Here is a 19,888-nt window from a genome sequence, read left to right as displayed (position 1 = left end):
GGGGGAGGTGTGTGCCGTGTACGCATATGGGCAGCCCGGGGGAAGGGATGAGTGTGCTGACTCGTCGGTCATGCGGGGCACCAACCTTCGCCGTGGCGGTCGGGTGGCCAAACGTGGTGGCATTCGTCGTGGCACTCTTTCACGGCGCACGTCACGCGCGTGCCTGTGTGGCGGTGTGCCTGCCTGCCTGCCTGCCTGCCAGCACATAGTTGCGGTCGATCTGCTCGGCAAACTCAAGGGAGCGTCAGGCGGCGCCGTCGGTTTGGCCCGTCCGCAAAAGTAGTGTCACGGGTATCGTGGCGTGACGCCCATGGAAGTTAAATACCTCCTCTGTTTTTCTAACACGGTACAGACGCACATACATTCACACTCCCTCTGTTTCTTTTTATATGAAAGTTATATTTTGTAGAGAGAAAAATCACATTCATCATTTTTTGCGGGGTTCAGCATTCACCATATAAAATCAATATTATTAGATGCATCATGAGTTTAATTTTCCATACTATATAACTTTATTATTGTAGATCTTGATTTTATTAATATATAAATTTAAACCAAAATTTATGTAATTTCTCTTCAAACAAATTTTATATGTGAAATAAAAAGAAGCGGAGGGAGGGAGTACCACACATCACACCATTCCGGCCTACACGGGTTCACGACTCCCCGCAATCTGGCATAGAGAGTGCACCACCAAGACCAACGATATCACAAAACTGGTGAATGAAACTTGTGTTAAAAATGATATTATAGACGAACTGAGCGTAGCTTACATGGTTAGGTTCCTTGTAGTGAAACCAACTCATCAGTGTTCAAGTCCTAAACTTGGTATTGGTGTTTGTATTTTTTTGAATTTTTCAGCTTTCTGACGATGTTCATTCAGTGAGGGGGGACGTAGCTTACATGGTTAGGTTCCTTGTAGTGAAACCAACTCATCAGTGTTCAAGTCCTAAATTTGGTATTGGTGTTCGTATTTTTTTGAATTTATTTCAGCTTTCTGACGATGTTCATTCAGTGAGAGGGGACGTTCTCGTCGACTACAAGGCGCTTGTGCTGACTTCATTGATTTCAAGATGATTTACTAGCTAAGTATCTCACGGATGCTCATACTCCTAGAGTGTGCGTGCATACATTCATCTCTGTGTGTAAGCATCTACAACTGTACTTTCTCCGTTTTAAAATAAGTGTCTTAAGTTTAGTATAACTTTGTACTATAAAGTTAAGACTTATTTTAGGATGGAATGAGCATTGTGTTTAAAGAAAACGATATCACAGAACTGATGAACGATGTCAAGTGAATCTCAACTTCAAGTAAACAAAAGTATTGTGTTTAAAGAAAACGATATCACAGAACTGATGAACGATGTCAAGTGAATCTCAACTTCAAGTAAAAAAAAGTATGTGTGAATCTGGGCATGGAGACCTATCGCTTTTTTTGACTAATTAATTGCCGGAAAAAGTCTAAAATAAACCTTAAATTTATAGACAAGTGTTAAATTAAACCTTAAATTTTTAATCCCTGAAATCAGCACACCAAACTCTTCGATCCCGGTCTATTTTAAACCTTAAGCGCATTACCAAACAAGGATTGCGGATGTGGCAGCTCAAATCCGGGATTTGATTGCGACCCGACACGACTGGGCCGGCCCACAATGCGCGACGCATGGACCTGACAGGGATTCGGCTGTGACGGGTACAGTGAGTCGAACTTCAGACCTGGCCGTGCAAAACTCGTATTGCTTGCCACTCCTACTGCAAGCTATTTTTGTGATAGACAAGAGCGACTTTGTTTAACATATAACAGCGCCGAGATTTGGAAACATCTCGGAAATTTTATGAAACATTTTCTTGAAAATTGTCATAACAAAATTGAAATCCAAACATTTTCGCGAATTTTTGGAATTGCGATCTTTTAAAAAAACACAAACAAATTTTGAAAACATGAACCCTTTTTAAATCACCAAAAGAATTTTTTGGAAAAACTGATTTTTTTAAACCTGAACACAATTTTAAAGTGCGGAAAAATTTGAGACCTGAACAAATATTTTAGATTTGTTCCCATTTTTAACAAAATAGAAAGTGCTCACACTTTAATTTTTTTGAGGTTTTAAAACTATGTTCACATTTTTATATAAAAATGTGCACGTTTCAAAACATTTTTTAATTTTCTTTTGAAAAGTTTCTTGAAAATTGTCAAAAAAATTGGAATGAACATTTTGTTCAAACACAAAGAAATTTTGAAAATGAGAACTATTTTTTAAACCTGAACATTTTTTAAAGTGTGAACACTTTTTGAAAAAAACATGTTGTGGTATGTAATTAAATAGTTTCGTGCTTCTTTGTTTCAACTAATTGTCGTCGGTTAGGTTGGCTAGCGGGAGTTCGGTGTGCTGATTTCAAGGATTAGAAGTTCGGGGTTTGATTTAGCTGTCGACTACAAATTCAAGGTTTTTTTGTAGACTTTTTCCTTAATTGCCCGTGCATTGCAACTAGGCATGAATGTTTTAATAGCTCAACACTTATCTTGACAATCATATATCTTTAGAATTCTTCATCCATCTTCCTAACAAAAGATCCTTCAAGCAACATTGTCATTGTTTATAGATAAATCAAACTCCTTAATCCTCCTCCATCTACCATCTTGGTCTCCCCAATCCTACGACGTTTCACACCCACGCATCAAATTTTGAGGAGGTTTTTTGCCATATCTTTTCGCCAAGAATTAGCGTTGAGGCCTCTCCCGTCGTTCCCTTCCTACACCTGTCCTCTGTGAGGACGCGAGCTGGCTGAGGCTATCAGGGGCCCCATATGTTTGGAGGGATGCATATGCCGCCATTTTCGTAGCGGTAGCTCCACCTCTCTTGCCTCGTGCACCGGCCTCCCCTGTGTGGGCCACTGTGAAGTTTGTTGATGTGTTGGTGTTGATGTGTTGGTGTGGTCCAAGTCCTCTAGGTGTTTTTTTTTTACATTGAAATGTTTTTATTCCATTAACCAACGAGCGCAGCGCGACCCGGCCATACGGCTTGGGGACTGGCGTCCATCTTCCGCCGCGAGGGCGTCAACTACCGTCCGCTAGAGTTGCTCTCACCTTCCGGTCGCCGGCGAAACCCTGCCGCGGCTAGGAGGTGACACACTCCAACACTGAAACAAAATTCCATTACCTGTTCTAAACACAGGGGGAACTTTTTTTTTTTGCGGGATACAGGGGGAAAACTCTAACAAGTACTCCCTCCGTTCGAAATTACTTGTCGTAGAAATGAATGTATCTAGATATATTTTAGTTCTAGATACATCCATATCCGAGACAAGTAATTTGGAACAGAGGAAGTACTGTACTAACATATCAACAGTGGCGTAACGTAGCTACCCTTTTTCCAAAGAACCAAGAAAACTGCCGTAACGTAACTAGAAATGACCAAACGCAACGGAGGCCTCTACACGCTAATCTTGTGCTGTAATACTATTGCTACTTACAGTAGAACCGAAGAATTCAAACAGCTACCGTCGATGCAGATTTCATAGCATAGCGGGCCCAATCTCGCGCCCTTTTGTCGGTGCCTCGGGGTGGTACCGCTTCCAAGGCCTGTAGTTCTTGCTCCCAAGCATCTTCTCCACCTCCTCGAACTGCAGGCCCTTGGTCTCCGGCACGGTGAGGAACACCACGATGAGCGCCATGAACGACACACCGCAGAAGAGTAAGAAGGTGGCCGCCGAGCCCAGCGCCTTGGTCAGGGTCAGGAACGTCTGTGTCACGATGAGGTTGGACACCCAGTTGGCCACCGCGGCGATGCCGCCGCAGACTCCCCTGAACCGCAGCGGGTATATCTCCGAGTTGACGATCCATGGCACGGTGCCCATGCCGGGCGAGTAGGAGATGATGTATGCGCCCAGCGCGAGCAGCGCCAGCCACCCATACTTGTTTGGGCACCCTTCTGAATAGAACTCACGGTGGTCGGCATGGCACACCCCTCGCGTTTCGTTGTTGAGTGCCAGGCAAGCGCCGGGAAGAAGCTGTGCATGGAAAGATTTGCCGATCATGAGCAATTCCTGCAAAAGAATGACACCAGTTTTACAATGATGAACAAGGGACCGAATTTACCGTGTTTCCTTGATGAGCACAAAACCCGCACGTGGATGCGGCCCTGAGGCAGTCCATGCAGCTCCAGTGGACGTTGGGGTTGTACTCTGGGCACGTCTGGTTAGCGAACGGACGCATCTCCACATCCCTGACAGGTGGGGCATTGTGCGCGGCTCTGAGGAAAGTGCTGCCAAGCACAGCGAGCCACACGACGATGCCAACAAGACTGAGGAGCATCAGGCGCCTCCGGCCGACCCTGTCCACGAAGAACATGCTGACGATCGAGCCGACGGCATTGAGTCCTGAGGTGATGAGTGAGAGGGCCATGGCCGTGTCGTTGGACGCGAAACCCGCCAGCTGGACGATCGTCGGACTGTAGTACATGACGGTGTTGATGCCGACAAACTGCTGGGCGACCTGCACAATGACACCGGCCATGAGGCCACGGCGGACAACCTTGCTTCCAAATGCTTTCTTCAGCTTGCCAAATACGCTCTGCCCGCCTATGGACCCCTCCAGGACCATCTCATCTTCAACTGATTTTCGCAAGGACTCAATCTCTTCTTCCACCTCATTTGCAGGGTAAATCTTCCGCAGAATGGTGGCAGTTTCCTGTTTCCTACCCTGTTAGCCAAGAGAACGAAACCTTTTAGAAATTTTAAGCACATTTCCTTTGAAAAGACATACTGCCAACATTTTAATTTCTCAGCAACAATTTTCTAAGACATTGTACTATGTACAGACACTAGGCTATGTGACAATGGTGTTTTCCAATAATCTGACAGCTCATTTGTGCAGAAATACTGACCTGCCTGTATAACCATCTTGGTGATTCTGGGAGCGTCAACATTAGTATGAACTGAAGAAGGGCAGGGAATCCTGCAATGCCAAGCATCCACCTCCAAGTTCCCGGCACCTGACGGAATTCACAGAGATATCATTATTGCTACTATTTGATGAAAAGATTTGATCATGTATCAAATAATGGAACTTTTTTTTGAAGGAACATGGCAGTAGTTCTGCCTTCTCATATTAAGAAGAGGGAAAGGAACCAAGGTTCCAGGTGTTGTACAGAGCGACCAGAGCCCACACACACATTTAAAAGAAACAAAACTCAGGAAACCCAAAAAGTTAATAAAGACACTAAAAAGTAGCCTCCTTGAACATTGCTATTTCATCTCTAGCCATAGCAGCGAGAGTCTCGGGGGAGCATCTCTTCACTTCAAAAGTCCGCCTATTTCTCTCTTTCCAAATAATAATGGAACTTCAAAGTCAGTCATCTAGTACCTTGGTGAATGCCAGATTAATAAGGTATGCCATGAACTGCCCTCCAGTGATAAGAAGGCCATTTGTGCTCACTAGCGCCCCTCTTATTCTAGCTGGGGAGACTTCACAGATGTACAGAGGCGCAGTCATGGAAGCCATTCCAACTCCAAGACCAACAAAGCCCCTCCCAACAATGATAACAGCAGGTGACGGGGCAAAGGCCATGATAGCGGCACCTGCAAGGAACAGAACATCTGCGATGATGAGGGAAGGCCTCCTTCCAAATCTGTCATTCATCCAGCCACCAAGTCCAGCTCCAACAATAGCTCCAGCTACAGCCATACTCACTATTGTTTCCTGCATTGGAATCAACCACACCATGAGATGTTATAGCTACATGAGTAATTTACTTAAGGGCTTAAGATTGCAGAAACTGAAGTCGAACCAGATTGCAAAATCCATTAATATAACCACACGTACCCTTAGAGTGGTGTTCTTTTGTAACTCGATAAAATCATCTCGGATGAACAGAAGTGCTCCAGATATGACACCTAGCAACAAAAACTATATGTCAACAATGAGATAAATTTGCCATCAACTGCAACCCCAAAGTTTAGGTAAACATATATAGAAGAAACATAAGCATCATCATGGTACCTCAGCAAGTCAGCGGTAGAAATAGAGACCAGTGTGCCTGTATCTTGTGACGTGTAAGAACATAGTTCATACCTGTATCATACCCGAAAAGAAGACCGCCGATGCCAGCAGAGAAAACAAGTCGAAGAATATAAGGTTGGCTACAAGTCAGGCGTAAGCACTCCTTAAAGTCAGCCTCGTCTGCTACACTGGCGCCCCCTTCCATTGCATTCAACGGCCCTTGTGCACCTGACATACGTTCAGAAGAGCTTGGTCACTCACGCACCAGTAAGAAGAAATCCAAATGTACTAGTATATAGAGAATACAGGCTTTGGGCAAAATAAATACTATATGGTTGCTAAATAAATATAGAATGATTACTGAAATTTAAACAACTTGAGTAAATTATTCCGTTCACAGATATAATATATACTTTTATTGGATCACAGAATCTCAACATCAACATCAGTGAACGCAAACTGGGAAAGGAATCTGGACAGACATTGGGTACTAGAAACTGACATTCATGGGTGGGCAGCCTTAAACAATGCCACTTTAGGCTCGGCCAACAGAGAAAACAATGCTACTTCAGGAATCTAGCCATAAATCAAGAAGATGGAATCAATATGTCCTACGTAGTAGATATCATAACTATAATATGTACAAAGTTGAGTCATCTATTTTGGAACGGAGGGAGTATATACAAGATCCTATGATCCTGCGCTGTCGTGGTAAACGAAACCTCAATCTACGAGAATCTGCAGAAAACAATGATAAAACCAAATTTCTCCTTTCCAACCCGAAACTAATCTCGCACCCAGGATTCGCAGGGTCGGATCCAGATTCTAGATGGTGATGTGGAAGTCAGTGGGATGTAACCAATCGCCCGATTCGGAAGGGGGAAAAATCGTCGAGACCATCGGATGAGTGAAACGGCTTATACCTCAGCAACCAATTTCCAAAACTGCCGACGGGGCAGCGGCAGCAGCGTCGACTCGACGGGGCAGAAACGGGAGGGACGCGCGCGCGTCAGCGGCGAAAGGGGTTTGCCGGGGCTGAGAGGCGTCGGCGGCGGCAGTCCTGGGGCGCGGCGGTGGGCGGAGGAGAAGTGTAGGAGAGATCTTTATGGCCGCATTGGGCCCGAGTGGAGCTTGAGTGGGCCAGGAGCACGGCACAGGCAGGTCGGGGGGAGGGGGCGGACGGGGCGGCGGGGAGCGAAAGTCGGTGGCGGGGAGCGATGGATTTTTGAGGCGACGCTGGACGGGAGGTTCGGGAGTCCACCACGGGTCCGACGCCACGACGGGCAAGTGGTGCGCGCTTGCGGCCGGGTCCTTTCTCCGGAGAGGGCGGGAGCGCCTCCATTGCTGTCATGCTGTGTGCGTGTGCGTGGTGTGCGGGGGAGAAACGGAAAGACAAATCCCACGGCAGCGTATTCGGTGCTCTTGCTGGTATCTTGGGATTTGTTGCGTCTGGCGTGCTTCCAAATCATACTAGCGTAACCAGAAATTCAGGAGAACCGATTGAGGCCTCCTTTGGTTTACATGTACTTTTGCAGGAATTTTTCGGATGGATATGAATTTGTAAAATTCATTTGGAGCCGTTTGGTTCGTACACGTGAATTCCTTGCCTATGTGGGATAGAGACCTATCATTCGCATTTCAAACGAAATAAAACAATAGCCTGGACCCGATGAAAAAATTGTTATCATATGATTCAAGTGACATCTCTTTCCTTATAGAAACTTAGATACGTGCTATCTCATTTCTTATAATATTCTCGGTAAATTTAACAATTTTGACTTGTGGATGAAATCATTTCATAAAATAAATTGCTTCTAAAAAAATTTCATTTAGCTGACCTTTTTGACTAGCGCCCGATACGAAGACGCCACACTACACTGTGCAACGCCTGACAGATAGGCGCTACACGTCTGTCAGCGTCGCATCCCGGACTGCCCAAAAATTACTAAGTCAGTGCGCAGTGCCTGAGAGCTAGTCGCCGCACTATACAGTGTAGCGCCTAGCCTCTGGGCGTTGCACAAAACGCCTAGAGGTTAGGCGCTACACTGTATAGTGCGGTGCCTAACTCTCAGTCGCTGCACATTGACTTAGTAATTTTCGGATCATACGGGTGCAACACTGGCTAGGCGTGCAGCGCCTCTCAGTCAGGCGTTGCATAATGTAGTGTGGCGTCTTTGTGTCGGGCGCCACTAAAAAGGATCAGTTGAGTGGAAAAAAAATTAGAGGCAGTTCATTTTGTAAAATGATTTCATCCACAGGCCAGAATTGTCAAATTTGCCAATATTCTTATCTTATAAATTAAAGAAGGCCGATCGCTACGAGCTACATCTGAGGAAACACAAATATGTTGGTCGTACATCAAATTGTGCGGGATGATCATTTTGGTGACTAAAGTCAAAAAATATGTGAAACTGATGCTCAAACTTGACTCATGGTGTAAATACGATGCAACTTTTGTTTGAAGCCGTCAACGACGCATGCGCTGCGTGCTAGCATGGTGCTTGGCCCACTGTCAATTACTGAAAGGGAAGGACATTAAGGCCGCATTCGGACTCTCTCCGCTCCGCGGCTCCGCGCCGGAGCGGAGTGGCTTGCTAGGTATAATACGCAGAGCTGCTAAAAGGGCGCTCCGCCGGCTCCGCTCCGCGGAGAGCGGCTGAACAGGCCCTAACATCGCATTTTTTGGAAAACCTCCCAAACAACATGAATTAGCACCAAATCTGGTTTAAAAACCCCAGAACACTACTATGCGTGTCTAACAGACTAACACGTCAAGTCCCATCTGTTGGTGAATAGTATGAACAAAAATAATTGATATGTACTCCCTCCGTCCGGGTTTATTAGGCCCGGAGACGAGATCAGCATGACCAAGAAACCTAGTAATCCTCTTGATTAAGGCGAAAATTTCTGGTGTTTAATTGCAGCGTACGCTTTGGGAGCCACGTAAGTTAATGCGCGCATTAGCTAATCCATCCAGTGGCCCAGAGTCCATGCGCGTGCTGATGCATGGCTGCCGGCATGACCAATCAGATGAGCAGGAGAAGTGCATGCGTCCGTTTCGGTCGCTGCATGCAGCCGGCTAGTTAATTTCCCTCGATCCGTCCCAACTGAGGGCTCATTCGGTTTGGAGGAAATCTAACCGTAGGAATTTGGAGTAGTATAGAAATTTGATAGGATGGCACTTGCCACCCTAAGAAATTGACTTGCCTCGTTTCTACGCGTAAAATGAGCTTTAAGTGGATGTGTAGTTTCCTCCAAAAGCATAGGAAATGAATAGTATTCCTACGAAATTCCTTTACGCATTTCCTACAAACCGAATGCATATATAAGAAAATTTCCTCTGGAATCCTTGTTTCCATGTTTTTCCTATAAAAATCCTCCAACCCGAATGAGGCCTGAATGGATTTGATTCCAAGGAAATTAATTAGAAGGGCCTAATAAATCAAGACATGCTATTATGACTGAAAGGACTAATAAACCCAGACGGAGGGAGTAAAATGGTAGCGAACCTGCAACCTCGTGTTAAGGGTGCTATCCACTTCACTAGATCTCACTGATAAACGGAAAGGATAACAAGACTTAGGGGCTGTTTAGTTAGTGCCCAGGCCTGCCGGACCAAATCATGGCGAGCCAAAATTGGCGCAGGGATCAGCCGCCACCAGCTCTCTAATGAATAGGCATGAAGTACGTACGTGTGACCAAAAAAATTGGCAGCAACTATAAAAATTGGCATCAGTCCAAACCCCTACCAATGCTGGTAGTCACGATAATTTAATTTGTGTCCAGGCTAATCTACACCTGATGGACAGTAAAATAAAAACAAATAGCATAATTCTTTTTTTAAAATGTTTTTTTAAATGCTAGATGCTCAAATGTGTGATGTTGGTGCAAAAACTAAGTGTGTTTGGACATTTGAGGAACTCATGGCAAAAAAAGACAAAATCAGGTGTGAAATGTTTTGTTTTCAGAAGTTTCTCAGCCATCCGATTTATTTATTTTTGCCACGAGCTCCTTGAATGTACAAAGTTCATCAAAATTTGCATGGGATCACATACATGAGCATCTTGCATAATCTACTCTTTTTTCTATTCAAAACGATCTTATTGTTCATAATAGCTACGTTCGTAGTCAATGCCAAATTTTGGTATGATAGCTCAAGGCTGTCATCCGAACACACCTTACCATGTCTTGTAACTAAACACGCTCGTGGAGCTTAAATGGGCTGCAATCGGTGCGACCTATTTTTGACATTGTAGTTTTTTTTTCTTTTTTAGAAACTTGTAAACCGTAATCACAATAAAAATAATGTTTGTATCTTGTAAACAAATACATACAAATAAATAATTTACTTTAAAAATATTCACGTAATTAAAATGATATTTATAAATTATAATTATTTTTGTAGAATTAAAATAATATTCATTTGAGGACCTGCAGTCTGGGGGCACACTATTCTCGTATTTATGTTTTCATATATCTTTTCTATTTATTTTGTTTAATATACATGTATGTATATTGCAAACACACAAACTTTATTGACACACATGAATAGTCTTAAAACACATAAACATTCTCTTAAATATGAACACTTCTGTATACTACATGGACACTTTATGGGTGCTACTACGCGTCGGCCAGCGGATCTGTAAAAAGATCTGTCACCTCCCGAGATGTTGGATCGAGCGAAGTGAGAGACCGAACGTCATCCTCTACCATTGCAACAAAGGCCGCGTTGCAGTGGAAGGAAATATGCGCTAGAGGCAATAATAAAATTATTATTTATATTTCCTTATATCATGATAAATATTTATTATTCATGCTAGAATTGTATTAACCGGAAACTTAGTACATGTGTGAATACATAGACAAACAAAGTGTTACTAGTTTGCCTCTACTTAACTAGTTCGTTGAATCAATGATGGTTATGTTTCCTAAGCATAGACATGAGTTGTCATTTGATTAACAGGATCACATCATTAGAGAATGATGTGATTGACTTGACCCATCCGTTAGCTTAACACGATGATCGTTTAGTTTGTTGCTATTGCTTTCTCCATAATGTATACATGTTCCTATGACTATGAGATCATGCAACTTCCGAATACCGGAGGAACACTTTGTGTGCAACCAAACGTCACAACGTAACTGGGTGATTATAAAGGTGCTCTACAAGTGTCTCCGATGGTGTTTGTTGAGTTGACATAGATCAAGATTAGGATTTGTCACTCCGATTGTCGGAGAGATATCTCTGGGCCCTCTCGGTAATGCACATCAATATAAGCCTTGCAAGCAATGTAACTAATGAGTTAGTTACGGGATGTAGCATTACGAAACAAGTAAAGAGACTTGCCGGTAACGAGATTGAACTAGGTATTGAGATACCGACGATCGAATTTCGGGCAAGTAACATACCGATGACAAAGGGAACAACATATATTGTTATGCGGTTTGACCGATAAAGATCTTCGTAGAATATGTAGGAACCAATATGAGCATCCAGGTTCCGCTATTGGTTATTGACCGGAGACGTGTCTCGGTCATGTATACATAGTTCTCGAACCCGTAAGGTCCGCACGCTTAACGTTCGATGACGTTCGGTATTATGAGTTTATGTGTTTTGATGAACCGAAGGTAGTTCGGAGTCCCAGATTTGATCACCGCATGACGAGGAGTCTCGAAATGGTCGAGGCGTAAAGATCGATATATTGGAAGCCTATGTTTGGACATCAGAATGGTTCCGGATGAGTTCGGGCATTTCTGGAGTGCCGGGAGGTTACCGGAACCCCCCCGGGGGGAGTATATGGGCCTTATTGGGCTTTAGGGGAAAGAGAGAGGGGCTGCCTAGTGCAGGCCACGCGCCCCCAAGGCCTAGTAAGAATTGGACTAGGGGGAGGGGCGGCGCCCCCTCCTTCCTTCTCTTCTCTCCTTCCCTTCCTCCTCTCCTACTCCTACTTGGAAAGGGGGAATCCTACTCCCGGTGGGAGTAGGACTCACTAGGGCGCGCCATAGTAGAGGGTTGTCCCTCCCCCTCCTCCACTCCTTTATATACGGGGGAGAGGGCACCCCATAAACACACAAGTTGATCATTGATCTCTTAGCCGTGTGCGGTGCCCCCCTCCATCATAATCCACCTCGGTCATATCGTAGCGGTGATTAGGCGAAGCCCTGTTCCGGTAGCATCATCATCACCGTCATCACGCCTTCATGCCGACGAAGCTCTCCCTCGACACTCTGCTGGATCGTGAGTTCGTGGGACGTCACCGAGCTGAACGTGTGCAGATCGCGGAGGTGTCGTACCTTCGGCGCTAGGATTGGTTGATCGTAAAGACGTACGAATACATCAACCGCGTTGTCATAATGCTTTCGCTTACGGTCTACGAGGGTACGTGGACAACACTCTTCTCTCTCGTTGCTATGCATCACCATGATCTTGCGTGAGTGTAGGAATTTTTTTGAAATTACTGCGTTCCCCAACAGTGGCATCCGAGCCAGGTTTATGCGTAGATATTATATGCACGAGTAGAACACAAAGGAGTTGTGGGCGTGGGTATATACATATTGCTTGCCGTCACTAGTTGTTTCTTGATTCGGCGGTATTGTTGCATGAAGCGGTCCAGACCGACATTACGCATACGCTTACGCGAGACTGGTTATACCGACGTGCTTCGCACACAGGTGGCTGGTGGGTGTCTGTTTCTCCAACTTTAGTTGAATCGGATTCAATGAACATGGTTCTTTCTGAAGATCAAAAAGCAATCACTATACCTCATTGTGGTTTTTGATGCATAGGTAAGAATGGTTCTTGCTCAGCCCGTAGCAGCCACGTAAAATTTGCAACAACAAAGTAGAGGACGTCTAACTTGTTTTTGCAGGGCATGTTGTGATGTGATATGGTCAAGACATGATGCTAAATTTTATTATATGAGATGATCATGTTTTGTAACACAGTTATCGGCAACTGGCAGGAGCCATATGGTTGTCGCTTTATTGTATAAAACGCAATCGCCCTGTAATTGCTTTACTTTATCATTAAGCGGTAGCGATAGTCATAGAAGCAATAGTTGGCGAGACAACAATGATGCTTCGATGGAGATCAAGGTGTCGCGCCGGTGACGATGGGGATCATGACGGTGCTTCAGAGATGGAGATCACAAGCACAAGATGATGATGGCCATATCATATCACTTATATTGATTGCATGTGATGTTTATATTTTATGCATCTTATTTTGCTTAGATTGACGGTAGCATTATAAGATGATCTCTCACTAAATTTCAAGGTACAAGTGTTCTCCCTGAGTATGCACCGTTGCGAAAGTTCGTCGTGCCGAGACACCACGTGATGATCGGGTGTGATAAGCTCTACGTTCACATACAATGGGTGCAAGCCAGTTTTGCACATGCAGAATACTCGGGTTAAACTTGATGAGCCTAGCATATGCAGATATGGCCTCGGAACACTGGAGACCAAAAGGTCGAGCGTGAATCATATAGAAGATATGATCAACATATTGATGTTCACCATTGAAAACTACTCCATCTCACGTGATGATCGGACATGGTTTAGTTGATATGGATCACGTAATCACTTAGATGATTAGAGAGATGTCTATCTAAGTGGGAGTTCTTTAATAATTTGATTAACCGAACCTTAATTTCTCATGAACTTAGTACCTGATAGTATTTTGCATGCTATGTTATTGTACATAGATGGCCCATGCTGTTGTTCCGTTGAATTTTAATGCGTTCCTTGAGAAAGCAAAGTTGAAAGATGATGGTAGCAATTACACGGACTGGGTCCGTAACTTGAGGATTATCCTCATTGCTGCACAGAAGAATTACGTCCTAGAAGCACCGCTAGGTGCCAAACCTGCTGCAGGAGCAACGCCAGATGTTATGAACGTCTGGCAGAGCAAAGCTAATGACTACTCGATAGTTCAGTGTGCCATGCTTTATGGCTTAGAACCGGGACTTCAACGACGTTTTGAACGTGGCATATGAGATGTTCCAGGAGTTGAAGTTAATATTTCAAGCAAATGCCCGGATTGAGAGATATGAAGTCTCTAATAAGTTCTACAGCTGCAAAATGGAGGAGAATAGTTCTATCAGTGAACATATACTCAGAATGTCTGGGTACCACAACCACTTGACTCTATTGAGAGTTAATCTTCCTGATGATAGTGTCATTGACAGAGTTCTTCAATCACTGCCACCAAGCTACTAGAGCTTCATGATGAACTATAATATGCTAGGGATGGGTAAGAGGATTCCTGAGCTCTTCACAATGCTAAAGGCTGCGGAGGTAGAAATCAAGAAGGAAAATCAAGTGTTGATGGTCAACAATACCACCAGTTTCAAGAAAAAAGGAAAAGGGAAGAAGGAGAACTTCAAGAAGAATAGCAAGCCAGTTGCTGCTCAAGTGAAGAAACCCAAGTCTGGACCTAAGCCTGAGACTAAGTGCTTCTACTGCAAAGGAACTGGTCATTGGAAGCGGAACTGCCCCAAGTATTTGGTGGAGAAGAAGGATGGCAAAGTGAAAGGTATATTCGATATACATGTTATTGATGTGTACCTTACTAATGCTCGTAGTAGTGTCTGGGTATTTGATACTTGTTTAGTTGCTAACATTTGCAACTCGAAACAGGGGCTACGGATTAAGCGAAGATTGGCTAAGGACGACGTGATGATGCGCGTGGGAAATGGTTCCAAAGTCGATGTGATCATCGTCGGCACGCTACCTCTACATATACCTTCGGGATTAGTTTTAGACCTAAATAATTGTTATTTGGTACCAGCATTGAGCATGAACATTTTATATGGATCTTGTTTGATGCGAGACGGTTATTCATTTAAATCAGAGAATAATGGTTGTTCTATTTATATGAGTAATATCTTTTATGGTCATGCACTCTTGATGAGTGTTCTATTTTTACTAAACCTTGATAGTAGTGATACACATGTTCATAGTATTGAAGCCAAAAGATGCAGAGTTGATAATGATAGTGGAACTTATTTGTGGCATTGTCGTTTAGGTCATATTGGTGTAAAGCTCATGAAGAAACTCCATTATGATGGACTTCTGGAATCACTTGATTATGAATCACTTGGTACTTGCGAACCATGCCTTATGGGCAAGATGACTAAAACTCCGTTCTCTGGAAAAATGGAGCAAGCAACAGAGTTATTGGATATCGTTATTTTCTCACCTTCACAGATGATTTGAAGCGGATATGGGTATATCTACTTAATGAAACATAAGTCTGAAACATTTGAAAAGTTCAAAGAATTTCAGAGTGAAGTGGAAAATCATCGTAACAAGAAAATCAAATTTCTGCGATCTGATCATGGAGGTGAATATTTGAGTTATGCGTTTGGACTTCATTTGAAACAATGCGGAATAGTTTCGCAACTCATGTCACCTGGAACACCACAATGTAATGGTGTGTCCGAACGTCGTAACCACACTTTATTAGATATGGTGCGATCTATGATGTCTCTCACTGATTTAGCGCTATCGTTTTGGGATTATGCTTTAGAGACAGCTGCATTCACATTAAATAGGGCATCATCTAAATCCGTTGAGACGACGCCTTATGAATTGTGGTTTGGCAAGAAACCCAAGTTGTCATTTATTAAGGTTTGGGGATGCGATGCTTATGTGAAAAAGCTTCAACCTGGTAAGCTCGAAGCCAAATCGGAGAAATGTGTCTTCATAGGATACCCAAAGGAGACTATTGGGTACACCTTCTATCACAGATCTGAAGGCAAGATATTCGTTGCTAAGAATGGATCATTTCTAGAGAAGGAGTTTCTCTCGAAAGAAGTGAGTGGGAGGAAAGTAGAACTTGACGAGGTAATTGTACCTTCTCCCTTATTGGAAAGTAGTTCATCACTGAAATTAGTTCCAATGATTCCTACACCAGTAAGTGAGGAAGCTAATGATGATGATCATGAAACGTCTAATCAAGCTACTACCGAACCTCATAGGTCAACCAGAGTAAGATCCACACCAGAGTGGTACGGTAACCCTGTTCTGGAAGTCATGTTACTTGACCATGACAAACCTATGAACTATGAGGAAGAGATGATGAGCCTAGATTCCGTAAAATGGCTTGAGGCCATGAAATCTGAGATGGGATCCATGTATGAGAACAAAGTGTGGACTTTGGTTGACTTGCCCGATGATCGGCAGGCCATAGAGAATAAATGGATCTTCAAGAAGAAGACTAACGCTGACGGTAATGTTACTGTCTACAAAGCTCGACTTGCTCCAAAAGGTTTTCAACAAGTTCAAGGAGTTGACTACGATGAGACCTTCTCACCCGTAGCGATGCTTAAGTCCGTCCGAATCATGTTAGCAATTGCCACATTTTATGATTATGAAATTTGGCGAATGGATGTCAAAACTGCATTCCTTAATGGATATCTTAAAGAAGAGTTGTATATGATGCAACCAGAAGGTTTTGTCGGTCCTAAAGGTGCTAACAAAGTGTGCAAGCTCCAGCGATCCATTTATGGACTGGTGCAAGCCTCTCGGAGTTGGAATATACGCTTTGATAGTGTGATCAAAGCATATGGTTTTATACAGACTTTTGGAGAAGCCTGTATTTACAAGAAAGTGAGTGGTAGCTCCGTAGCATTTCTGATATTATATGTAGATGACATATTGTTGATCGGAAATGATACTGAATTTCTGAATAGCATAAAAGGATACTTGAATAAGAATTTTTCAATGAAAGACCTCGGTGAAGCCGCTTGTATATTGGGTATCAAGATCTATAGAGATAGATCAAGATGCTTAATTGGACTTTCACAAAGCACATACCTTGATAAAGTTGTGAAGAAGTTCAAAATGGATCAGGCAAAGGAAGGGTTCTTGCTTGTATTACAAGGTGTGAAGTTGAGTCAGACTCAATGCTCGACCACTGCAGAAGATAGAGAGAAAATGAAAGGTGTTCCCTATGCTTCAGCCATAGGCTCTATCATGTATGTAATGCTGTGTACCAGACCTGATGTGTGCCTTGCTATCAATTTAGCAAGGAGGTACCAAAGTAATCTAGGAGTGCATCACTGGACAGCGGTCAAGAACATCCTGAAATACCTGAAAAGGACTAAGGATATGTTTCTTGTATATGGAGGTGACAAAGAGCTCATCGTAAACAGTTACGTTGATGCAAGCTTTGACACTGATTCAGATGACTCTAAGTCACAAACCGGATACGTGTTTTTATTAAATGGTGGAGCTGTCACTTGGTGCAGTTCCAAGCAGAGCATCGTGGCGGGATCTACATGGGAAGCGGAGTACATAGCTGCTTCGGAAGCAGCAAATGAAGGAGTCTGGACGAAGGAGTTCATATCTAATCTAGGTGTCATACCTAGTGCATGGGGCCCAATGAAAATCTTTTGTGACAATACTAGTGCAATTCCCTTGGCAAAGGAATCCAGATTTCACAAGAGAACCAAGCACATCAAGAGACGCTTCAATTCCATCCGCGATCAAGTCAAGGAGGGAGACATAGATATTTGCAAGATACATACGAATCTAAATGTTGCAGACCCATTGACTAAGCCTCTCTCACGAGCAAAACATGATCAGCACCAAGACTCCATGGGTGTTAGAATCATTACAATGTAATCTAGATTATTGACTCTAGTGCGAGTGGGAGACTGAAGGAAATATGCCCTAGAGTCAATAATGAAGTTGTTATTTATATTTCCTTATATCATGATAAATGTTTATTATTCATGCTAGAATTGTATTAACCGGAAACTTAGTACATGTGTGAACACATAGACAAACAGAGTGTCACTAGCTTGCCTCTACTTGACTAGCTCGTTGAATCAATGATGATTATGTTTCCTAAGCATAGACATGAGTTGTCATTTGATTAACGGGATCACATCATTAGAGAATGATGTGATTCACTTGACCCATCTGTTAGCTTAGCACAATGATCGTTTAGTTTGTTGCTATTGCTTTCTCCATAACTTATACATGTTCCTATGACTATGAGATCATGCAACTCCCGAATACCAGAGGAACACTTTGTGTGCTACCAAATGTCACAACGTAACTAGGTGATTATAAAGGTGCTCTACAGGTGTCTCCGATGGTGTTTGTTGAGTTGACATAGATCGAGATTAGGATTTGTCACTCCGATTGTCGGAGAGGTATCTCTGGGCCCTCTCGGTAATGCACATCAATATAAGCCTTGCAAGCAATGTAGCTAATGAGTTAGTTACGCGATGTAGCATTACGAAACGAGTAAAGAGACTTGTCGGTAACAAGATTGAACTAGGTATTGAGATACCGACGATCGAATCTCGGGCAAGTAACATACCGATGACAAAGGGAACAATGTATATTGTTATGCGGTTTGACCGATAAAGATCTTCATAGAATATATAGGAACCAATATGAGCATCTAGGTTCCGCAATTGGTTATTGACCGGAGACGTGTCTCGGCATGTCTACATAGTTCTCGAACCCGTAGGGTCCGCACGCTTAACGTTCGGTGATGGTCGGTATTATGAGTTTATGTGTTTTGATGAATCGAAGGTAGTTCGGAGTCCCGGATTTGATCACGGACATGATGAGGAGTCTCGAAATGGTCGAGACATAAAGATCGATATATTGGAAGCCTGTGTTTGGACATCGGAATGGTTCCGGATGAGTTCGAGCATTTTCCAAAGTACCAGGAGGTTACCGGAACCCCCCGGGAGTATATGGGCCTTATTGGGCTTTAGGGGAAAGAGAGGGGCTGCCTAGGGTAGGCCGCGTGCCCCCAAGGCCTATTCTGAATTGGACTAGGGGGAGGGGCGACGCCCCCTCCTTCCTTCTCTTCTCTCCTTCCCTTCCTCCTCTCCTACTCCTACTTGGAAAGGAGGGATCCTATTCCCGGTGGTAGTAGGACTCCCTAGGGCATGCCATAGTAGAGGGTCGTCCTTTATATACGGGGGAGGGAGGCACCCCATAGACACACAATTTGATCATTGATCTCTTAGCCGTGTGCGGTGCCCCCCTCCACCATAATCCACCTCGGTCATATCGTAGCGGTGCTTAGGCGAAGCCCTGTTCCGGTAGAATCATCATCACCATCATCACGTCGTCGTGCTGACGAAGCTCTCCCTCGACACTCTGTTGGATTGTGAGCTCATGGGTCGTCACCGAGCCGAATGTGTGCAGATCGCGGAGGTGTCGTACCTTCGGCGCTAGGATCGGTCGATCATAAAGACATACGACTACATCAACCGCATTGTCATAACGCTTCTGCTTACGGTCTATGAGGGTACGTGGACAACACTCTTCGCTCTCGTTGCTATGCATCACCATGATCTTGCGTGTGCGTAGGATTTTTTTGAAATTACTGTGTTCCCCAATAGTGGCATCCGAGCCAGGTTTATGCGTAGATGTTATATGCACGAGTAGAACACAAAGGAGTTGTGGGCATGGGTATATACATATTGATTGCCATCACTAGTTGTTTCTTGATTCGGCGGTATTGTTGCATGAAGCGGCCCAGACCGACATTACGCGTGCGCTCACTTGAGACTGGTTCTACCGACGTGCTTTGCACATAGGTGGCTGCTGGGTGTCAGTTTCTCCAACTTTAGTTGAATCGGATTCAATGAACAGGGTTCTTTCTGAAGATCAAAAAGCAATCACTATACCGCGTTGTGGTTTTTGATGTGTAGGTAAGAATGGTTCTTGCTCAGCCCGTAGCAGCCACGTAAAACTTGCAACAACAAAGTAGAGGACGTCTAACTTGTTTTTGCAGGGAATGTTGTGATGTGATATGGTCAAGACATGATGCTAAATTTTATTGTATGAGATGATCATGTTTTGTAACACAGTTATCGGCAACTGGCAGGAGCCATATGGTTGTCG

General features: G+C 43.8%; 1 protein-coding gene across 2 annotated transcripts; it reads right to left on the bottom strand.

Moving 5' to 3' along the window:
• Window positions 1–3,142: 3,142 nt before the first annotated feature.
• On the bottom strand, window positions 3,143–7,374 carry LOC123189912 (inositol transporter 4). 2 transcript variants are annotated; one of them, XM_044602430.1, is made up of 7 exons: window positions 6,925–7,374; window positions 6,074–6,229; window positions 5,825–5,895; window positions 5,366–5,701; window positions 4,887–4,994; window positions 4,100–4,702; window positions 3,143–4,011 (listed from the first exon to the last, which is right to left on the bottom strand). In XM_044602430.1, exons 2-7 carry the CDS (start codon window positions 6,204–6,206, stop codon window positions 3,517–3,519), a joined length of 1,746 nt encoding a protein of 581 aa, XP_044458365.1. In that variant the 5' UTR covers window positions 6,207–6,229; window positions 6,925–7,374; the 3' UTR covers window positions 3,143–3,516. The 2 variants fall into 2 exon arrangements, with proteins under 2 accessions (XP_044458365.1, XP_044458366.1); XM_044602431.1 differs by lacking the exon at window positions 6,925–7,374 and having other exon boundaries at window positions 6,002–6,216.
• Between the last annotated feature and the right edge of the window lie 12,514 nt (window positions 7,375–19,888).

This window comes from Triticum aestivum, chromosome 2A (genome assembly GCF_018294505.1).
Source record: "Triticum aestivum cultivar Chinese Spring chromosome 2A, IWGSC CS RefSeq v2.1, whole genome shotgun sequence".
NCBI classification, from domain to species: domain Eukaryota; kingdom Viridiplantae; phylum Streptophyta; class Magnoliopsida; order Poales; family Poaceae; genus Triticum; species Triticum aestivum.
Note: the sequence above shows the minus strand (reverse complement) of the source record. Positions and strands in the feature narration are given on the sequence as shown.